Genomic DNA, 22,956 nt, shown 5'->3' with positions numbered 1-22,956 from the left:
CGCTAGCAGTGATATCTTTAAAAGTAATAGTTGCGATATCTGTTGTTTACTGACAAAAAAAGCACATTTTGTTCCGTCAATCTTTTAATTTAAAACATAAATGACGCAAGCAAGATGCCGTCGTTTTTTCCCTCATTGACAAATCTTTCAATTTCCTGATTTCCCATCATTCACGCCCAATTTCGCTAGCAAACCAATCAATTCGTTTACCTGGCAATCGTCCAGGCAAACAAATTGATGGCCATGTCGTCATGCTAATTGTACGTGTGATTATTTTGACAGCGACGGCGGAGGAAGCCTTCAACTTCCGTCGATGTACGTTGTCGTTGTCAAATTGGGAATGCAATCATGCGTCCAAACGTCAAATTAAACAGCTCGGAACTGATTTCAGGCGGCAGATCGCACCAAAAACGCCGGTCCGCGGCCAAAATCGTATGAGCGAACACCCACTTAACTAATCGCATGATTAATGATGTCAAACTGACACTTGGGGCAAACTCGGCTCGTTTCTCTGGCTGTTCCATCTACATTCTCTGTCCGTCAGTTCCCAGCTCCCAGCTCCCGGTTCCCGGTTCCCGGTTCCCAATCCCCCAGCTTATACACCAATTCCCCTTCCGACTTGCAGTAGGTGCATGTTGGGCCTGCCAATCGCAGCTGCGACGCTTGAATGACAGGTGCTGACAGGTGATAGATTATTGCTGGCGTGCTGCCGATGTTTCTGCTTCAGCCTTTGGACCCTGCGTGATTTATCAAAAAAAAAAAAAAAAATAAATAAGTATAAATAAGTACGAACAGGAGGTGAGAACACATGAAATTATGTGTTCCTGATTATGCGCCGCGCACTGAAAGAAATCTCGGGCGTAGCTAAAATGTATTCCCATCATTGCCAGGTATTTTAATAACGCCAAGTCATAAATCATGGTTTCAGTACACTATATCTTTTTGGCATCTTTTTGGCATCAAATGCCTCCTGATTTTTCTCCGTGCACTGCTTCATCGAAGCAAGGAAACACATTGGCATCGCCGCATAAAAGCATTGGAGCATGGGGCAGCAGCCAAGCAGTCAGCGGGTAATTGATCTGTTCAATCCACGGCGATCGGCCACGCCGGAGTGGGACCCCCAGCCAGGGATGCCCGGGTGGGTGAAAATCGGGGAAAGTCGGGGGAAAATCGGAATCCAAATCGGAATCGGAATTGCTTGGCGTCACTTTGAGCGTTATTAATGATGGCAACGTGTCCGCCGGCTTGCTGCCCTATTAGCCGATAACTCAATTCATTTCGACTAATTGAATGATGGAGAAACAGGACCAACACTTTACTTCCGCTTCGGGTGACACCGAACAGTGAACCAGGGCTGGAGTACTTAGTAAGTACTTAGGCTTGGTTTGGCCAGGGCTCTCCAGGGGGTCACAGGTCACGCAGATTGACCTTGGCTGGGGCGACTGTGTTAGGCTAAGCTCATATTGGGTGACCTATACTAGTGACCAAAAGCTTGGAATACGCTCCTTGTTGCCCGATTCAAATGCAACCATACTGCGAGCCTCCAATCGATTTGGACCGATCCGATCCCACGTACCGACCGCAGGCGCTGACAATTGATTTGTCATCTCAATTGGACGTGGCCCGGCGATCTTGGCCAGAGATTTGCCATAGTCGAATCAATCAAAGGCCCCAGCCATTATGAAGCCTGGTGATTTGGCTTGAGGTTAGGGCAAAGCAAATCGCTCGAGCAAAGCAAATACAAGAGGGTACCAGCCGGTGATCGTGTCACGTACATGGAATTGGGTTGGCATCGGTTTTGGTTTTGGTTTTGGTTTTGCTTTTGGTTTTCAGCACTGAGCTGAGTTCTGGGTACCAGTTCTCCATTCCAGCTACAGCTGAAGTCTCTGGGGCTTCGGCAAGGTGCCGTCGAAGCCGTTTACTAGAACGAATTTCGTTAATTTTTATTGTGATTTCCTAGAACCGAACGACAGTCAAAGTCTTTGGCCTGGTAAATCACGAAAAAGTGTCGGCGGACACGCGCCTCTAAAAGCCCAGCGAGCGTTCCAATCGAATCGAAATGCAAATTATGCAACGCCGCCAAATGAGGTGGACTCAAATGCAAGGGGGGGAGGAGCGGGGAAGGGAAGGAGGAGTGCTCTGCAGTTAATTTTTAACGACTCCAGATTTGTGCATTCAGGCGCTACAAATTGTTTATTGTGGGGGCCCCCAAATCGCACTTCAGTTCTTCTTTTCACAGCGAGTTGGACTTGTCCGTCCAAGAGTTTTTCCATCACCAAATCGAATTCGCTGTGGTCAGTCTCTTTTTTTATATTTTTCTGTTTCCTGGGACATTCAATCACGTGTTTCGCGGCTGGACGGTTTAAATTGATGTGGTGGTGACAGCTTTTTCGGAAATCCCCACAGAAATAGGGCACTTCAGGGATTTCAATATGAGCAACACAGATTTAAATAAAATATCGCTCGAATTAATGTGTTCTAAGAAATTTGAAAGCATGCAAGATGATCACATATATTTCATAAATAAATATAACTGGATATAGAACTTTTGGCCACTCCCCTGGCTGACTCCACCGCAACTCCTGCAAAACCCCTAAAAAAAAAAAAACCCCACACCCTAAGGAGCATAACCAGCTTGTTTCAGTCGGCTGCTTAAGCATGCAAATCACGGACTCCACCAGCAGTCGTCGTCGTCTCGTGTCAGCATCATAAAAATGTCATTCCAAAGCGGCCTGTGGTGTGCCCGATTTCGGCCTAAACGGAGCTCAATTTAAGCGGTCTTTTAATGGGCGAAAATCTGCGATTCGCTCCACTGTGCGCAGAGTGAAGATAGCCAAAGCAGCGGCAGGCAGAATGAACGATTTGTGTGTTTTAGATTGAAATCAAAATAAAGCTCAAAGAGCCAGCCGACAAGCGATACCAGCCCCTTAACCCCCTAAAGCCCCTTCCCCGTTCTGGGGACTACCTTTTGGAGGCAGTCACCTTTTACAATGACCGCATGTGCGTGTGTGTGTGATTTGTCAAAACTGTTACGATCGCCAAATTGCAGATAAGTCGTAAGGCTTCAACTCTGGCTCCCCTGAGAATCTCCATTTAGAATCACAGGCGGCGGCAGGCCGTCTTTTATAATTATAAATTATATTTTGGTGTTTCACTCTGTGCGGTGTCATAAACTTATTGAATATCTTGATATTCCCGACTTCTCCGCTTTCCATTTCATGTGAACATGAATTAGCTGATCTCGCGACTAATTGGCAGTGGCACAGATTTCCATTTAAAATCAGCGAGGCCTTATCTTGCTCCTTTTGAACAAAGCCAGTCAAAAAGCGTACAAGACTTGGGTGCAAGTAATGATCACTCTGCTGTCGAACATTTATACATAGGCACTAAATACCAAACAGTACCGCGTTCGAAGTGATATCATGGAATTATCCAAAAAAGAAGTATTTCTATCGACTTTTAATTCGATAAACTGATAATGGCCGTGTAATTTGGGGTAACTCATATTGTTCTTGCTGCACGTCCACAACCACTTGGCTCGACTCGTGTGTCAATAATGTCAAACGGAATGTCAACAGGTCCATGGCCACGCGTCAGTCGCAGTTCATGCAAGATACCGCGGCCCTTTGCGACCCTTTGCGACCCCGCCCCCAACCGTTGGACGCCCCCTTTTCGCCCCACCCTCCGCCCACTTTTCCAACAAACGATCCGACCGCCGGTTCGACTCTCATTAACATAACAAGTAAAGTCAACAATGGAAATTGTTGTCTAAACAAGACGCGAGCGGTCGCAACGTTTCAATAAACGATGCCGGTCTTCGTACGTCTTTAATTCTTTCTTTTTTTTTTTTGGGCGCTTTGCTGCAGAATTTATTGAGGCTGTGGTAAATATTCGGGGCTCGTTCAAAAGAAATCAAACAAGTAATTTGTTTATTTGGCCAGGGCAATAAAATGAGTAAGCGGCAGGAGAAAGCAACAATCAGAGGGAGAACGCTCCGAAGAATAAAGAGAGGGAGTGGGAGAATCGCGAGGAAGGATCGTTAAAAAATTGGGAGCGACAAATATGGGTAATCATCGTGGTCGTTATCGTCTCAATAATATCAAGATTGCCGGTACTTCAAGCACTTGCGAATAATTGCATAAATTAAAAGACTGCAGAAACGAACTTTCCATCAAGTAATTGTGCCAAAAAAAAAAAACCGACCTTGCACTCTGGAACGCAAAAATAAGACGAACAAATAAAATTGGTCCAGCAAGCGATCGACGATCTGTGTAGATTGCAGATTTGTGATTGATTTATGGCGATTAGCAAACTAATTGCTTGTTCACGATCACTTTATTGCCAGCTTGGCCCGCTGATCACGAACCGAAACCGATTCTCAGACTCAAAATCGTATTACGGATGACAAACGATTCATCTCATATGCACATGTGTGTAGAAAGATCGGGCCCTCAGATTTATCTCCCGTTTTGTTTGTGGTCTTCTTTTTTTTGGTTTGGTTTTTGGCTTTGTGGGGATTTCGGGGGATACGTTCCAATGGATCACGTCTGCAACGGAAACTTATTAGAAGAATTCTGGCGTGTTTCACAGAACTCGTATAGATGCATCACAGATGGATGGAGATAGGCCATGTCCGATGCTGACAAATCACCTGTAATAAGTCAAAATGTTTGCTACTCGCTGGGTCGATATTTTCCTATTTTCCTATTTTCAATGTTAAACTCTATTCCATGTGCCTATTCTTATTGATGCCCCTGCCTGCCTACCTTACCTTCTCCTTGGCGCGGCACTTTCACTTTTCCCGAGCATTTCTCTTTGCTAATGAGCATCCTTTACCTGTGTGATACCAAAACAGGTTGTGCACTCGAAGAAAATGTGAGTGCGCTATGGGAAAAATATATATTGTATAGTATTTTAGCATTAAGTAAAAACTAAGTCAACACATATTACTATATTACTATAACTATATTACTATTACTATTACTATATTACTATTACTATTACTATAACTAAATCACGTATTGTATAATGCGTGCAATTAAATGCATACATTTTCGATCTGAGGTTTTTTCCCAAGTGTAATGCACTACAAAATATTGGGAAGCCTCAGGCAAATCGATTTGGTATCGATGGGCAGCGTTTTAAGATTTCTTCGCCCGTCAATCCGTTTTAGTGGCCTTAGTGTGTTTGGACCAACAAATGAGTTACGGGCTCGGAAATCGATCTTGATTTTGGGCTACCTAAGCCCCGGCATCCAAAGACTTGGTGTACTATATATTTCTATACCCGCTCCGATTTGTGGTTTCAGTTGTTTATCTGACGCTGGTGGTCCCAAGGCTTCGGTGTTTCGGTGGCTGCATCAAATTTTGATTTATCTCATGGATGCACCTTTATTGTTGGGATTGTTCGTTCTAAATTTATACCGCCGTTGTTGGTGTTCACACCTACGGGCCATAAAAAAGAACTGGCAAATGGACAGCGACAAATTTGTTACAAGTTACAGGAGGGGGTATCGCGTTGGATTTCCGAAGGAGGATCGGAACAAGTCCTCAAGGATGGCTATTTGTGGTGGCTTGTTTAACAGCAAAACGCAATAATTGTAGGAGCGACACGGCAACATTGTGACTGCACCCAAGGATGCACTTTAGAAAACAATGAATAAGGCTTTGGAGTTTAAGCCACAGTGGCAAGAAAGTGAGCTTCAAACTTGATGGTTCATGCAAAGTATTTTTGCCAGTGGGCTTACTTCTTTGCGGTTGTTCTTTTACACCTGACTAAGTTTTTGGTTTTGTAAACATTAATTTGGTTACATGATCGCCAGGAAAGAACGATGAAGAATAATTATTTTACGACCAATCTGACCTTTTCAACTGCCCCCCGATTCGGCTCGTACAAAATCTCTTGGCATCTTGGTGGTGGCTCTAGTTCCTTTTCCCAGGACATCGGCCAATCCTTTAGAGGGTGGCAAAAAAGAAACCAAACCCAATTCAAATGCTTTACGCTCCATATGCCACGTGCAGCGCTCAAAAGCCGTTTTCAAATTTAAGAAGACAGCCAACGGAAAGAAGCCAAGCCAAATTCCTGGTATAAAATTCATTGAAAAATTTTATGCAACATAAATTTTGCGTGCAGGATTTGCCTGGCCATCGCCCAAAAAAATCGAAGTGGGGTTGGAAAAGTGCGGGGGCGGAAAACTCAATCACAAGTGCAAGTGGACTGGCTGCGGGTGTGTGTGTGTATCATTTCAATTTTAAAACCAAACGAGCTTAGACCCAGCGACCCTGACCCCCTCCTCCGCCCACCGCCCACCGCCCACTGAATCCACAGGGCAGTCGAGAAAAAGAAAACACAGGAAGCAGAAGGAAAATTAAACAGTGAATTTGGAACACCCTATATGCTATAGGTTAACTTAAATACCCAGCTACACTTTTGAAAAAATATATTTCCAAAGGAGTAAGAAGAAATAAAACTACAAAATAGATCCTCTAAATAAAATACAACATGGAATCAATCCATTAAATAAACTACAACATATAATCAATCCTCTAAATAAAATATAACATATAATCAATCCTCTAAATAAAATACAAAATATAATCAATCCTCTAAATAAAATACAAAATATAATCAATCCTCTAAATAAAATACAAAATGTAATCAATCCTCTAAACAAAATACAAAATATTATCCATCCAAAATAAAATCAGTCCTTTAAATAAAATACAGAATATAATAAATCTTCTAACTAAAATACAACATAGAATCAATCCTGTAAATAAAATACAACATAGAACCAATGCTCTAAATAAACTACAAAATAAAATCCATCCTCTAAACTAAAACTACTAAATATAAATATAATATATAGTATTATAGTATTATATATAATACTATATAAATACAAAAATTAAATGTGTAGAAATAAAAACACAAGACAGCATAGCATGCCAACCTTCTCTTGAATGAAGTCAACTTTCCCGGGAAGGGTACGCAAAACCCGCCCTTGGAAATCGCTTAAGGAGCAAGTACTTCGACACACGGCAGGACGACAGAATGGGACACTTGGTCCGTTTTGGGTTTTATATACATATATATTTCTGCTGGTTTTGGTCGTTTGTCGGTTTTTATGGCTTTTTGATTTGCCATTTCTGGTAGCAAATGATCAAAAATTGAATGAAATTGTTATTTTCAAGTGGAACATGTCCTTTTTGCTTTTTTTACAACCCAAGAGAGAAGCGAGGACCTTTCAAGATTGAGGGCTTCGACATGCCCGCTTTGTTGCGGGTTGTTAGCCTTAATAAGAGGCATCATCTGTCGGTGGACTTTTTGATTCCGGCGCCTCCCACTCCTTCTGTTATTTTTCACTTTCTTTTTTCTTTTTTAGACGCATCAGAAAAGCTTGCGCTTAAATCTTCATTTCCATATCCATAGCCGTTTCATTTTGAAATTGAAAAATTTCCAGGCGATAAAATTTCACCATAGCCATTGCTAAGACGCCGTCACATGTGAGCATATTCAGGTGCCGTCTTCTCCAACGGCAATGACAATGAAATGCTTCTGGACCGAAAACAATTAAAATATTTGCTTAAATTACATTTACACATTTGTGTGCTCTTGCCATTTGGGGGGATTAAATGGGTTAAATGGCGGTGTTTAGTCTTTTGCGGATTATATTTTTCTTGGATTCGCCAAGGCGCATGTACATACATATGTACATATACGTATATACTCGTTTGTATGTCTGTGCGAGTTCATTTCCCTTGTTCTTCGAGTACAATATTAATTATGAATTTATGGTCGAATATTTATTACTCATAAAGGCCAGCAGGCGTCCAGAAAATCAGAAGCCACCCCCGAACCGGATGTGGTTTTCTACTCAATAATAAGAGAGAGTGTCCACTGCTTAACCCACTGAGGCGACGCTAATGAACTTTTATCATTGTCAGCACACATGGCCAACATGTGGGTTAATTCGCCACGATGGTGGAAGTGCTCTTGATATTGATGAAAATCAATTGGATATCTACGCCAGAGGGGGTCTTTAAACGAACTTAATGATTAAACTAAATAAGAGATATTTTGAATATGCTTTTTGAAGTTTCTGGCTGCATCTTGGTTTTCTTTATTTACAAAAAAAAAAAAACAAAAAATGTATAATGTACATCTTTCGTTTTGGCCGGTCAAAAAGGTCAATCGGAGCAAACTTTTAATTGCTGCCGTTCGAGTGTTTGGCTTTTTATTATATTTTATTTTTTATGGCATTCCGGTCGCTTCGACTGTCATTCCGTCAGTTTGTCCGCTTCTCCGTTTGTCCGGTCTTGTTTGGCCATGTTTTATGTGTTTCGTTTCCATTGAAAACCCCAAAGAGCCGAAAAAACGAGCAGCCACAAAAATTATTTGTAAACGGCGGCTGTGACAATTTTTGTTTTTTTCGTTCATCCCATTCCGTGGAAGTTGCTTGCCCACTAAAAAAAAAATAAAACCGAAACAAGCCGGTGAAAAAATTAATTGGAAATTTTTATGTCTCAAACATGTTGTAAGCGCAGAGTGGCAACGACGGCAACACCAAGTTCGAGGTTAATTGTTTGATTTTCTAACAAAAAATATAAATAATTTTTAAGGCCAATCTCATGAGAGTGCGCTACCTGAGGCGACGAGAGCACAGGAAATGTTTGGATTGTTTGGATTGTCCCGGGTTTGTTACAAATTCGGCCACATTTCCGGAGAGTGTAAACAACATGCAAATCACTGGGAAAAGGTTTGACCTGAGCCTAAAACTGTACCTAAATGGTGACCCCGACGATCAGGCTACCTTCGGGGAATTTAAATAAAAAATATCATATAGCGCTAGTAAGAGGTTGCGTAAAAAGTAATTCATAACGTGGTGTTATCATATTATATCAGTTTTGGCACACTTACAGGACAGACGTGCCCAAATTATTTAATAATATATTTAGGACACCTGATATCGTTAACATTTTGCAACAATATTCGCAATAAGTTTAACTACTGCAATTTCTACCAAAATCACATAATTGACCATGAATTGGTACGTAAATTGACTTTGTTTTGTTGGTCTTAATTCTCTAGAAATAATAACAATGACCCGTTTTCATGGCATACTTTTGAGTATCCGAGTGTTTTGAGAATGGTGACACACAATTTCACACTAGAGATAAGTAATGATCTTAAAATCTATATTTAAGTTTTGAATATTCTTTTGTATGATGCGCTATTAAGAATAATGCAAATAATGGCATTCCGTGATCAGGCTGTTTTTAGCACAGATATGATCTTCTGATTATTTGTTTAGTGACGAATGGACGTTGGATTAGGTTTTTTTGCTGGAGATGAGAGGGTCTGGCAGGAAAATTTTACACAATTTTACACCGTTTCAAATCGAAAGTCGTTAGGTGCGTTGATCCAGCTGAAAGCTCGATTCCCGCCCTCGAATTTCGCAGCCCTGGCTTTCAAATGATTGTAGTATCGGCAGCTGTCGATCGCAAGCTGATTCCCCATAGGGATACACACATATGTAGTCCAGCAAACCCCATTTCCCCACCAGTAAGCTTTTATCAGTCGACGATTGAATTCGACCAGAACAACAAGTGTCCTATTTAAAGCCTCGGCTGGGTTATCCAAGTGCAAGTGTTTACAGCAAGTGCTCCAAAAACGATCCAAGGTGGGTGCCTGATAGACGCGTCGCCGAAATCCGATACGATCAGGTCTCCTTGTGTAAAATTCCAGTGAATTTTGTCGCCAAAGGCAACTGGTACCAAGTGTTCAATTGGGTCGCAGTTCCGAGATTCGATGTTGGAGTGTTAGAATTGCCATCTATTCGATGGCGCCACAAGTGACACACACTAGTTTCTGTCTGAGATTTGGAAGCTCCAACTGCTGGTTCTGGTTTCTGGTCCTGCAACCAGATCTCTTCCCTGAGTTCCCCAAGTTGCCTAACTTGTCCATTGTCAGTTTTGCAGACGCCACGTGCTTTGTTGCTTGTTTTTTGTTTTTTTGGTTTTTTTTTTGGAGAGGGAAGGGGAAACGGGCAAGGATAATGGGTTGGTGAAGGCGTCTACGATTTCCTGTCCCTGGCAATTGTGTTTCCCTCAAAAAAGAAGGCGACGAACACTCGATAGTTGAACAGACTGATCAAACAGACTTATCTACTTTGCATAATGCCGAAGGAGATCTACGCATGCTTTTAGAGGTACATCGACTTACGGATCAATAAGTTATATGAGCTAAAAGAACAGTAGTTTGTTACTTAATATGAACTAAGTATATAATTGAGCAATGTTTTTTATTTCAGGTAAGGATCTTGGATTTTAATACATATTGTACATACCGAGAAGCCCAATATTTTTGCTGATCTAGTGCAAAAGGTAAGAGCTGAAAACCTAGTGCGTAGCGCATTAATTCCGCAGCCTCATCTTCTTTTGTGAATGAGTCTCGGTTAAATTTTGGCTTTGGTCAGCCAATTTGCAAGCAAGTTGCTCCTCCAGCAAGTTGGTTGTTTCGGAATTGTTTATTTAACTTGCTGCTCTTCCGGCTGCTACTTGGCTTGGCTTTATGGTTATGGATACGGTAGCCCAGAGCTCCAGAGCTCCAGAGCCCCAGAGGAGACTCGCAGTTCCCCGACTGACTTCAGTTTGGGCAACGGCGCTCGCAGGGGCAACAGTAGCAATGAATTTGCATGTAGTACATGAAAACCGTGATCTCCAATTTGTTGTTGCCGAGGAGCGAGAATAGAGGATTCGAGGAGGATCGAGGATCAGCGGAACGAGGATCGGAGATCGGGATCGGGATCGGGATCGGGCTTTTGGGTCTGGCATGGCGTTGCTACGAATTGGTTACAGGGCCCCGTACTAAGCGACATGCCGAAAAAAGTTTTGTAACATTATTTTAAGGTGCCGGCTATGCGACTGCATTTGCTACCTTGCCTCTTTGATTCGCTGCTTTTCTGCTTGCCAGGCTCGCCGGCCTGCAACACTGCGAAAAAACTCGTTTGGAAACGAATTTACAATTTTGGTAAAGTTATTAGGATTTTGTACTTTAAGCTTTAGCTGCGTAGAAACAGAAAATTAAGTGCTTATTAAGTGCTTATATAAAAACATATTATATCTACATTCCATAAAAGGGATGTGATCCCTGTTTCAGTTATAGGGTGCTTATATAAGAACATATTATACCTTGCATTGCCTCAAGTATTTATGCTTCACGTGACTGTCCGACATGTTTCTCCGTTTTGTTTCTCAAGGTGTATTTTTGTTGGCTCGTTGCAAGTTGTCAAGCTTGCCAAGGCAAATTTGCGATCAAGCGACAACAACAGTGACAACAAGAGCCGGTGACGGGACGCCCAATGTCCCGCTGTCTACCCGCCACCCGCCACCCGTCCTTGCCCCTTGGCCCACTGAGAGTACCCAGAATCTTAGCCACTTCCATATGCAACACACAGTGTGATCTGTGAGCCAGGCTTCTAGGGTTTCAGCGCTGTACATCACGTCGCCGTGTTTGCCATCGCAGCTCGAAGCGAACAGAATCGTCGCTCTGGGGTCCCCAAAAGCCTAACAAACACGCCCCACCCCCCGGAATCAGCAAGGTCTGCTGAACTTTATTGACCATATTGATTGCTGCTGTATTGATCGCTTGTTCCTGATAACAAGCAAATGGCCAGGGGAGGGGCACAGTGGGATCCAAAGCTGCAAAGGCTTGACACTGCTTGCTTTATGATGATGAGCTGCTGGCCAACGAATGCGTTTATGCGTAATATTTTGCATTACCTGGGATTAGCACTGCATGTCGTTCGAGGGCATTAAAAACTATTTATAAGGAGTGATTCAGAACAGAAGCTTTGCAGCATGTTCGCAAAGATTTGATTTGCAAAGGTAGCGCAGTATATCATAATTTCTCGTGCCGCATAAACGTAGGCCGTGTCTAGTGTTTGGCTACCGACCTGGTGCAAATGCCAGCGGGTGGTTCCTTTTGGGATCCTCTGGGACTGGGAATTCAGGGTATGAAGAAGTTGGAAGCTGGGAGCTTGGCACTGAGCAAGATTCACTCTGGCACGTTGCATATTCATAATTTCCAGTTGGGGATTTATCAATTGCACATCTCAGTCATGAAAACGCATAAACATTTCAAAATGCCTGGCGCGGGTCAATAATTTGACATGAACGAAACAATATGCAGACACGTTCGTTGGTAGTTTGGTCGCCAGCGGGCTGAGGAGAGTTAAGGTCGTCGCCTGCCAGATGGCAGACAATGAAATGTGGCCAAGAAACGTTTTCAGCCAACTCAGCTTGCTGTGTATATCTTGTGTGAATATGTATATATGCATATATATATATTCATTTATGTTTATGTTTGGCCCATTGATGATGTGTGAATAATTGAAAGCGGCAGCAGGTTGAATTTTCGCTCGGAAGGGGAGGGTCGGGTCTTCAAGGGGTTAAGGGGGAGGTACTGCGAAGAGGAAGCACGAGCTTTTCCACGGCTTGAGCTGCTGGCTTAACTTTCAAGCCTAGTGGCTGAGTTGTCTGCCAACAACAGGCTAGCAAACACTTCATAAAAACCTTTAAGAGCCTGCTAGATCATCAGCCAGCGAGGGGGGACATAAAAGTGAGAAAAGGGGGGAAGAAAGCCTAACTGCTCCCTGATTTTATGATCACTAAAATGAATTAATTGTTCATTTTGAAAACGTTATCTCTTTCAAAGCTCAAATGACTTGAATTAATAACCCAAATAACTTAAATGGCAAATCCAGAGATTTTATTATTTGTTTATGTATATATTCAAGTTCAAAAGGTGCATAAACATCTCGGGGATAGTAAATTTTTCTCTGTGCAGAAATTGAATTCCTGGTTGTGTTAAAGAGCTAAGAAAAGGGAATGGAAGATTTTGAGGGATCGGAAAGACTGTGTGGGGAAGCCTGCGAGACGCCCACACACAAGTTGGCAGTTTTTCTGATTTTTGGAGTGCACACACACACACACGGGGGCATGTAATACCATACGCCCACCTTGTCACAATTCGCGCAAAGCCATGGCCATAAAATCTGAAAATCTCCAAATGCAATTCAGTTCATCTGCAGGGCTTTCTCTCTCTCTCTCTCTCTCCATCTCTCTCTGTTGGCAATTTCGTAATTAATTTATTGCCCCGATGGCGCGACTTTGCGATGTGTCAAAACTATTTTTAATTGGTGTTGCAAGTCAGTCAGACTTCCTTTCCCTTCCTGCGATCCCGAATCCGAATTCCGAACTTATTTGCGATTCCCGGAAGATCGTAAACCAGGCAAGATCAAAGCGGTACTGAACTGCCTGTAAAGAATTCACTTTCTATTTTCTGCTATTTAATTGATATTTTGCGGCGTTGTGTCTGTCGCATTTTGCCACCAACCCTGCCATCACCACTCCACTTCTGCCCACGACCAGCCACGTGACTAATGTCCTGCTCAATAGACACTAAAGATGCATTACCCACTACCCAAGAAACTGCACCGCAAATAAATGTGCATTTCATAAAAAACTCCTCAACTTTGAACCATGTGGTTCAAAGTCATACTTGCAAGGCCACTTGATTTTCACAAATATGAATCTTTACTCATTTAACTTTTTTGCTCGTTTGCGCATAAGAAGTATGGAGCATTTCTTACCGTGTACCAAACCAATCCGATCCAAATGCGAAACGAGACGAGAGACGCGTCGCGAGTGCTGCGTTCACAATTGCATTTTAATGCAAATTTGGTGTCAACGCAATATCGACCATGACAGACGCAGTCGCAGTCGCAGTCGCAGTCTCTGGGTCTTCCAGTCTTTCTTCAGTCTACCACCGATCCTCCAGTCTTGGGCATATGCATATGCCCCGTCTCTTTCTCGACGCTCACGCACTTTGGCGACCATCTCTCTCTGTTCCCCATAAGGCCATCTCTTTCGCCATTGGCGGTGTGTAAGTGGCGGCTGCTGGGTGTTAAAGTGACTGATTAAGTTTGCGTTTGCCAGTTTTTTCTTCGGTTTTTTTGCTTTGTTTTGTGTTTTTTTTTTAGCTGGGACTGCTTTTTGACGCTAAACGAATTATACGCTTACGTAGGTGGCAGACACTCTGGCAAAAATCGGAGAAAGAAGCAGAGAGGAGGAGCGGGACCCAAATGAATTGAGACGCGCCAGAAAAGTTATAAATATTGTCCCTAGAGGGGCGTCATCGCCGCCTTGTTGTTGGCTCTTTTGCGATTTTGGCCCGATGTTTTTGCGAATTCAAAATCGTACGGTGATCCTTGTGTGGGCGTTGCGAGTATAAATATGTCCCCATGTCCCCACAAGGTGAAGTGAAATCGAGAAAGAGTTGCTCCAAAGTTCACCCGAGGGGAAGGATAATTGCCTCGACGGAATTATGATTTATTTTCTTAGCTGATCTCCGCTCAGCGATCGAAAATTTCATTAAATTGGCTTCGATGCGAGATCATGTTGATTATGGGTTTCAGTGCCTTGTCCTATACCTTGTTCTTTATAATCTTTATAGCTTATAGTATAAACTACTGGATTTTTATATCGCCTGGCATCGGCTGAATTGCCCATTTCGAATACGAGTGCATTTGACATCTAAATCAGATAGCAATTATATTCCCATCGGCAGCCGAAGAGGCGTTACCTCCTTCTGCCTCATTGCCCAATGCCCCCTGACATTTTCCCATTTCCCATCCCATATTTACCATGACATCTAATAAAGTCGTAAAATATCGCACGCACTCGTAAAGTTCTTCGGATTTATGATCGCCAGTTTGGAAAATCGTTTTATGGCGCCGCTGCTACTGTCTGCGGCGGATCGGTTGTTACAATCGTATCGGTCGTACTTTCGGATACAACCCGCTCACGATATATCGATGCTACACTTGCGTAATTGAAACCTTTCCCTCCTGCCTTTCGGATCGGCTGGGTTTATGGCGATCGTAAAGCGATGGGCTGGCTGGCTACCTGTTGCCCTTGTTGTCCATTGAGGGAAATGGTCGCCCATTGATGTTTATCGGACTATCGGTGAAAGTTTTATGGCCTGTTACGCTCGTAACTGTCCTAGGTACATAAATACACCCATCGGTACACCCAAGCGGTAGCGATCGGTCTTTTATGCCCCCAGATGTTATCTAATCTACAGGGGGTTTTCGCCACACTCATCTGCCAAGGCCAACAAAGTTAGACAATCGATATTTTTAGTACTGATTCAATCGATGACCAATTATTGCACTTCTGGCAAACTTTAAATCAATGGGACTGACGACATTTTGTATAATCAATAATTGAAAAACATATTTACCTACTGAATTTTTGGCAACTTTTCCAGCTTCTATAAGCCTCTTTCATTTATTAGCATTTTCAATTGCCTTTGTGCCCATTGTTAAGGACGAACATCCTCAATCGCTTCAAAGGACATTTGTTGTTGGCCAAAACGATTTTCAATATCTTGGGCCTGCCATTTCCTATAGCTCGATTTTTTATTGCTTCCTGTCGTGCTTTTCCAACTTCCTGGGATAACCTGCGCATTCCCCCAACTTTCGTGATATTTTTTGTGTGTTTGCTGGCTGGCTCAGTTCTCATTTCAAAAGGCAACTTAATCGAGCAAGATAAACCGTTTTCATATGCTCGAATTGAGGCAAACACGTCGCATTACAAGGGGGAGTATTGTCATTTGGTTTGGTTCCTCGGTTCTCTGATTCTTTGGGGAATTTCCAAACGGGCCAAGGGGTTGCCTCTCATTTTTGCTTTTTTTTTCTCTTTTTTATTTTTGCACGGATTTTCTTGTTCACTTCACGCGCCGTTCGAAATGCGCGAAATCTCTCAGGTTTTCAAAGGAACAAGGAGCGGGAGCTGCGGTGATAGGGAGTGGCTGCTGCCTTTGTCAAAGGATTATCACTTCCTTTTGGGGGGATATTGTAAAGGAGCGAAGTGCCCCTTTCTGGGGGCAGGGCGCTGCTAATGAGGTGTGTCCGTAACTGACTCCCTTTATGTACAGAGCAAAAATGTATTGCCTTCACTTGGAAAATAGCTTAAAAATGCATCCCAGCTCGGGAATTGAGAAAACTGAGTTTATAAAAAAAATAATAATCAAATATTAAACAACTGCGCTAAGCACTTCTCGCAGTGCAGTTTTCTATTCGCCAAGCCATCCAGTTTTTCTCAGTACATGTGCCAGAGATGTTGGATTGACAGTGTGCAATATGCGTTGATTTTTTATGGCCTTCAATTTGCCGTGGATGTGGGGCCAAATGCCGAACTCTCCGAGTCGAAGTGTATAAGTCGATGCCGATGCTCCGGAGTCGCGCTGTGCCGATCTCGAAATGCAGATAATAATTATTTCAATATGTGTGACTGACTTGCTTGAATGACTGACTGACTGACTGACTGCCAGCCGGACGAACTGACGGCGGGATGGATGGTTGGTTGGCTGGTTGGGGGATCGCAGGGCAATGCCAATGCCAAAACGTCGTCCCAGATCGTCATCGTCATGATCTTCATTATCATTATGCGAGTGGATCAAAACCGCGACGCCGCCAACAACATTTAAGTCTCTTTGCTTGCTTCTTTTTTCGAGACTTCCCTTTCAAGGGGTATATACAATTTTAGCTGCAGCGTGAACTATTAGCAGCAAGCCAAATTATTTGAAAAACTTAAGGTTTCATTTTAGCTTGCAGTATGTATTAACTATTCCAATTTAATAATTTAATGTTGATTTTGGGGAATTTACATTTACGCATAATTTTTTACAGTCCTTGAAGGGTATTTGCTATTTCGGTCTGCCCCATGCATTATTAGTTTGTTTTTCTCTATATTTTTTATTGCTCTTCTGTTTGTGTTTTTGTTTTTGCATGTGCTCCGTTTAGTGTTGTTCTTTTTGTTATTGCTGTTGTTGTTTTGGTTTTTTTCGTTATTGTTGTTGGTTTTCACTTAATCACTTGTTGAGAGCGAGACGGCAAGCGTTGGGATTTTAAGTTGAAAATTGAATTTCTTAGAATTACAAAACAGCAACAGAGCAACAGCAACAAAGTGCCGTTGGCATCGGCATCCCGCGTCCCCCAAACCAAACCGAATCAACCCCAATCTGAATGGGAATCCCCCCGTCGAATGTGTTGCATACGATACGATACCATCGCACCACCATCTTATACCGATTTGGCTTGGCTTAAGTCCCATATATGCCGTATCCCATATCCCATCTACCATATCCCTTATCCCTTATCCCCCGCAAACTTTTTCCATATCCCGTATCATCGCGACGGGCTTCGTTTCATTGCATTGCATTAATTTTGCCAATTAAAAAGTAAATAGAGCCTGCATCCTTTTGCTGGATATCTACCCAATTTGCCCCGTCTCTTTCTCAATTGCTAAGGGTATCCGTTGGTGGAAAGAGCGGAGGAATCTTTTTCGGTTGTGGGCGCGCAAAAGTTTTCAATACAATTTAATCCAATCTGCACATACATTTGGATAGATGTATGATGCATACATACATATATTTTCGACTGATGAATGCCACAGGCATTGCCACGCCCCCCGCTCATGGAATCATTTTTCGTGTGCCCCAAGTGCCTGGCTCAATTCAATCAGTTTTTTTTTTTGGTGGGGAAGCCGCACAGTGGTTGGAGATTTGGCCATGGCAACCGCGGTATTTCGCCCACTGTACCCGCACAAATGAAATCGCCAAAGGCAATAATGGGCCTTCCTTCTGTGGCGTTTTAGTAAATGCAATAATTTATATGATTTGGTTTAAAGGAAATAGACAGGAAATAAAATAACAGCGACGAAATTTTTCAAAATCAAATAATTAAAATATTTGCGGAAATAATAAAACTGATTTTGTATACTTACGGCTTTCCTCAAAGAAATTACACCTTGCCAGTTGCTCTTCTGATAATCACTGCTTCTACTTTCTTTTTGACAAGTTTGGTAGAATCAAAAACGCTCGGCCTACGTGTATAGGTAAATGTACCTGTGCATGTGAGCATAATTTGTGTTTTTTTTTGTTGGAATTATTCTTATTTTGGGGGCGGTGGATCCGCATAGTCTTCTTGTTGTGGCTGCAGAGTGGGGCAGGCAATCTTCTGGGGCATCCAGTCGCAACCGTTTTGTGGCGCAATTGTCTCAACCGTCGACGCGTCGCTTGCGTATCGCATATCGCACCTGATGGGCTGGTCCAAAACAGCCGGCTAAAACCGCTCCACCCTTTTAGCCCCCCCTCCCACCACCACTGGCACACCACCATCTTTTTCTTGGCCAGATTGCTATGCTCCGAACCAAAGCCAAAGACCCAGGCCCAAGTGGCAGCAGCCAACCATTCGTATAATTGTCGATGCGTTAAGGTAATTGTACACCCAGCCAACTGGCTGCCAACTGAGGCAGCAGTTTAGACAAGGCCGATCCAGGCAACACTGCGCAAAATACATGCTACACTCGTATACTTTTGCACTTCGATTGTGGATAGAGAGAGACTTTTGTTTCCAAAACCCCATTAATGCTCAAAGAAAATGTTCAGCTGGTTTTTAGGCTCAGCTTTTAGAGAGCTAAGCCCTGTTTGACCTTTTTTTTGCAGTGCACATGTGTATCCGTACCTCGAGTATACCGTTTCCGCGGGGAGGGAGGGACGTTGTGTGCGCGGGTGGGGGGCTGATGACGAAGGGGGTGTCACTGGGGCAGATATGTTGCTCTGGCTTCTGTTCAATGCCGTCGCCGCAGTAGTTGCCATCGTCGATTCACTCAGTCGTTTCTAAGTTTGCGTTTGTCGTCGTTTGCCGTATTGATGGCACGCTCCGCCGCCTAGCTTTTCCACTGCCCCTCCCCCTTTTCCGACCACCGCCTACCGAGCCCGCCACCCACAAGCAACCTCCCATTTTCGACGCCCCTGGAGAGCATTTAAAATTTTAGTCTTCTGCTGACAACTAGCATTTTGCCATAGACAGACATCGGTCTTAGTTTGGTTTTCGGTGTATGGTTTTTTGGTCTAATTTGCTAGATTTGATTTCAGGAAATCCCAACCGTCTATCTCTCTCTCTCTCTCTCTCTCTCTACCTATGCACATACACCTGCCTGAATGCCTTCGGTTTTGGATAACGATTTGGATACCGATTCTTATTTGGATACGCATTTGTCAAGCCCTTTTGTGTGGCCCATTGTCTCCGCTTGCCTTTTGTTGCAATTGAAAAATGATTGCAATTAAATGCCGGCGAAGACGAGGACTGAACGGAATTGACCAAGGTCCAGTTGGTTTGGCAATGCGGAATGGGATTAGATTCACTGCGGTTTCTCCCCTAAAGAGGCGCATCAATGAAAGTGGCAATTGGATAGCTTACTTATGTTCTGCTCATTGAACTTTTCGACTGAGTTCGTCATGGTTAACCCTGCAATATATCAGTTGCTTAGATTTGAACGAAAAAAATGCAGGAAAAAAATGTTTAAGTCAACTCAAAATAGTGCATTTATTAACAAAATGACACCAACGACCCCTATTATCCTTTATAATTAGAAATCTCTGAGTCCTTTCGATCGTTGATCGCACTTTTATTGGCGCTTATTTTCTGGGGAAGCAGGAGAGCACTGTTTCCGAATTCCTCGACTTGGGACCCGGAGTCAACTGCATCGGCACACATATATCACAGTATATCCGTGGGTTTGTTCGCTGGCAGTTTCGTATAATTATACCCGTTACACGTGCAGTCCAGGGGTATATCAGTTGGTTGAAAGCTATGCAGCAGGAAGAAGCAAGCGTTTCACACCCTGTAAATATTCTAAATCACTACATCGATTTTATGCATGTAATTGTCGATTTTGTAATTTAAAACCCATAAAATTGTGAATAAAATTGTGATGAAATGCATCGCTCGGCAGCCTTCAGCTGAGTGAGGGGTATCCGATAGTCGAGCAACTCGGCCATAGCATTCCCTCTGCTTTTTATATGCAGTCATCAACAGCTCATATATATTTTTATTGCCAGCGCGAACAGCGATATGCATCTGAGGCATCAGAAACAAGAAAAAGATCAGGCGGCAGATGAAGATGCGGCTGAATCCGAATCCGAATACGAATACGAATCCGAATCCGAATCCAAAGATCATTATGATGTTGATGAGGATGGAGACGGTAGGCGGGGGACGGGGCATGGAATGGGGTGATGACTATTTCTGCGTACAGATTTCCAATAAAACTTCTGTCGACTTGAGTTCGGTTTTGGGCCGCGTCTCCGTATTTCATCTGGTGTGTGAGCGAGATTTACACGCTGATACAAGAGTATATACACAAAAGTAACAATAAAGGCTGGCGGCAGCGGCAGCGGCGGCGATACGTTAGTCACTCCGATTCCGATTCCGATTTCTGAATTCTGATTCGTTGTCTCATTCTGGCCCTCTGGGCGTTAAGATTTATTTCTTTATTTTGGCAGCCAGTGGCCAGAGCCAGAGCCAGAGTTGCCTCTCTGTTTTATTACCAGGAAATTTGTATTTAATACGTTTTTTCCGCGTTTTTGTAGCGGGTTTCGGGTGCACGAGATTGTCGCCTTCAAGCTTAGCCCACTAACCGAAAGGTTCTCCAACTAACTGCCGGTTATCTTAGCCCTTCGATCTACACGCATTAAATGGATACAATGGGCTGTGATCTAGTTGCCCCATATGGTGTGGTCGGTAGCCAATTTTCAATGGAAGCCACACACAATCAATCGCTTCGCAGAAGAGCTTCCAGCTTATAGTACCTATAACTTCTTTATGATCTTATCGACTTGTTGGCCGCACTAATCGATTTCGGGGTATTCGGAAGGCCCTTTTTTGAGGAAAACGCTTGTGGTGCATACTCGTAAACTATAATGTGCAGTTAGTTTTACACTTATAAATTATGGTATTTATTTTTGATCAACAGCTAGAGAGAGCTGTCATTTTGATATGCCTGACTTCTAATGTACACAATTGATTTCAATTTGAAGTTTGCGCCAATAAAATTACAGCCTCAGATGTTTATAATTTAAAAAATAAAAAACTAGAAAATAAACGCGAAAATGGGTCGCAGTAAGGTGATTAGAAAGAAGCAATTGCGACGACATTCAGTTAAACAAGAGAATACCGAGGATTATTATTTGACACCCGACGAGGTGCAGGAATCGGTTGAGCGGTGGTCATTCCTTTGGCAATATACTCCGGATTGTGATTCCGAAACAGAGGGCAGCTCAACTTCCACCGTAACGCAACAGGATCCAACTGCCTATGGGGACTGGTGTTTGCCCGGTGGAGAATTCGATTTCCAGACTACCGGCAAGGAAATGCTGATGAATCTCAGCAAATTTCCCTATCCGGACCTAATCCATCCGCCTGTTCTGTTGGACACCAAGTTGCCCAACACGCTGCGTGTTAATCGCCGACCCTATATCACCCACAAAATCTTCGAGTACGTAATGCCGGACATATATAATCGGGCCAAGGAGATCATGGAGCCACCCGTGTGCGAGGGAGCCGTGGGCTATGATCCCATGTACTTTGACCCACCCATGTTGATCAAACCTCTCTGCAAGTACAGCAAGCATCCTTACTTCTCAGCCACGTGGAACAATACCAGCGAGGAGTCCTGGATGAACTGGCGTCGTTGTGCCAAAATGTTGCTGGAACTTAATGAGTCGCTGGTGGATTACGAGAAGCTACCTCGTGGGCCTAAAAACTGCCAGTACAGGCGCAATAAACTTCTGTCTGGATTAGGAAAGGATCCGGAGCGATGTACAAGGTGGCTGCGTCCCAGGACCAGGTTCACTTTGAATCCGGAACCCGATGCGATCGACAAACAGTGGGAGGGGCTCGAGGAGGAGCAGTTGGCCTCCGATGATTTGTACGCAGACATTGGGAACGAAGAACTCGAAACGGACACACAGCCCTCATGTAACGCCTCAGTGTCGGACGATCTCATTCCAAGGATAACCCAATCGCAGTCGGATATCAATCGAGATTATTTAAGGACGAGTTTGATAATAAGGCGCTGTCATAGTTTGAACAGTATTTGTAAGTTAATTTAAGCCTTGTTGTCTACAAAATGCTCCAAATGCACCTGTAAGTGAAAAGAATTTGTGTAGCACGCCCCAAAGGCTCATTTACCAATTAAAAATTAAAAGTCCATTCAAAAAAAAAAAAAAAAGCCCCAGTCCTAAGACCCCCTATTCCGATTTCACACAATTAAAAAGACCAGCAGTTAAACGAGGAAAAAGAGCGGCAATTGTAACAGGCGGCAAGCTCATCGATCAGTTGAAATTAATAAAATACTCAATAAATGCGCTCACAAAAACGTGTGCAAACAATCGATCAATCAGCGGATTTGACAGGCCCGCAAATCGCTGGGTGAGTTGGCTTCGGAATCACCGACATGGTTTTGTCTTGCAACTTGGGGACTTGGAACTGCGATTGGGATTGGGATTGGGTTTGGGTCTGGAGGCCGAGTTGGCTGACAGCCAGTCTGCTACCAATCTGCGAGTTCAGACTTCAAAACAATTACACAGCAACATTTCCAAGAGCCGAGAGTATCTGTGTATCTTTGAGGTACATGCGAGTACGCATACGCGTATGCATATCTTAGGGGATGAGTTCCTCAGTTACGAATCTCTGAATCATGAAACCATAATCGGGAGTCGGGAGTCGGGAATCGGGCAACTGCCACCGTACAAATGCGACGACTGTTGGCCTGTTGATTCAAGCGATTAATCGATAACAAATAAAAACATTTCGACAACTACTTCCAAAGAACGCTCTACCAGCAGCCACCATACAATACAGCAGTGCCAACTCCAGAACAGAACAACGAAAACCCCAATTCCCTTTTGCTACAGTGAGGAAAATTACTGACATTATACTGGTTGTATACTAATGTGGTCTGCACAAAGAAAGCGAGTTGCAGTTGTCAGTTTTATTTATTGGCAGTGCTTTTGATCTAATTTAAAAGTATTAGGTTTTGTAAA

General features: G+C 43.2%; 1 protein-coding gene across 1 annotated transcript; it reads left to right on the top strand.

Moving 5' to 3' along the window:
* The first annotated feature begins 20,939 nt into the window (after positions 1-20,939).
* On the top strand, positions 20,940-22,702 carry LOC26526024. The gene is made up of 2 exons (XM_026981993.1): positions 20,940-22,009; positions 22,578-22,702. Exons 1-2 carry the CDS (start codon positions 21,022-21,024, stop codon positions 22,700-22,702), a joined length of 1,113 nt encoding a protein of 370 aa, XP_026837794.1. The 5' UTR covers positions 20,940-21,021.
* The last annotated feature ends 254 nt before the right edge of the window (positions 22,703-22,956 follow it).

Source organism: Drosophila erecta, unplaced genomic scaffold (genome assembly GCF_003286155.1).
Source record: "Drosophila erecta strain 14021-0224.00,06,07 unplaced genomic scaffold, DereRS2 tig00000126-arrow-pilon, whole genome shotgun sequence".
NCBI classification, from domain to species: domain Eukaryota; kingdom Metazoa; phylum Arthropoda; class Insecta; order Diptera; family Drosophilidae; genus Drosophila; species Drosophila erecta.
This window is presented reverse-complemented; position numbering and strand designations above follow the sequence as displayed.

Bases quoted from the DNA above. Each gene is read 5' to 3' on its own strand.
- LOC26526024 (XM_026981993.1), top strand. From the start codon at position 21,022: ATGGGTCGCAGTAAGGTGATTAGAAAGAAGCAATTGCGACGACATTCA. The intron at 22,010-22,577 runs GTAAGTTAATTT...TGCATATCTTAG, and splicing joins TCATAGTTTGAACAGTATTT to GGGATGAGTTCCTCAGTTAC.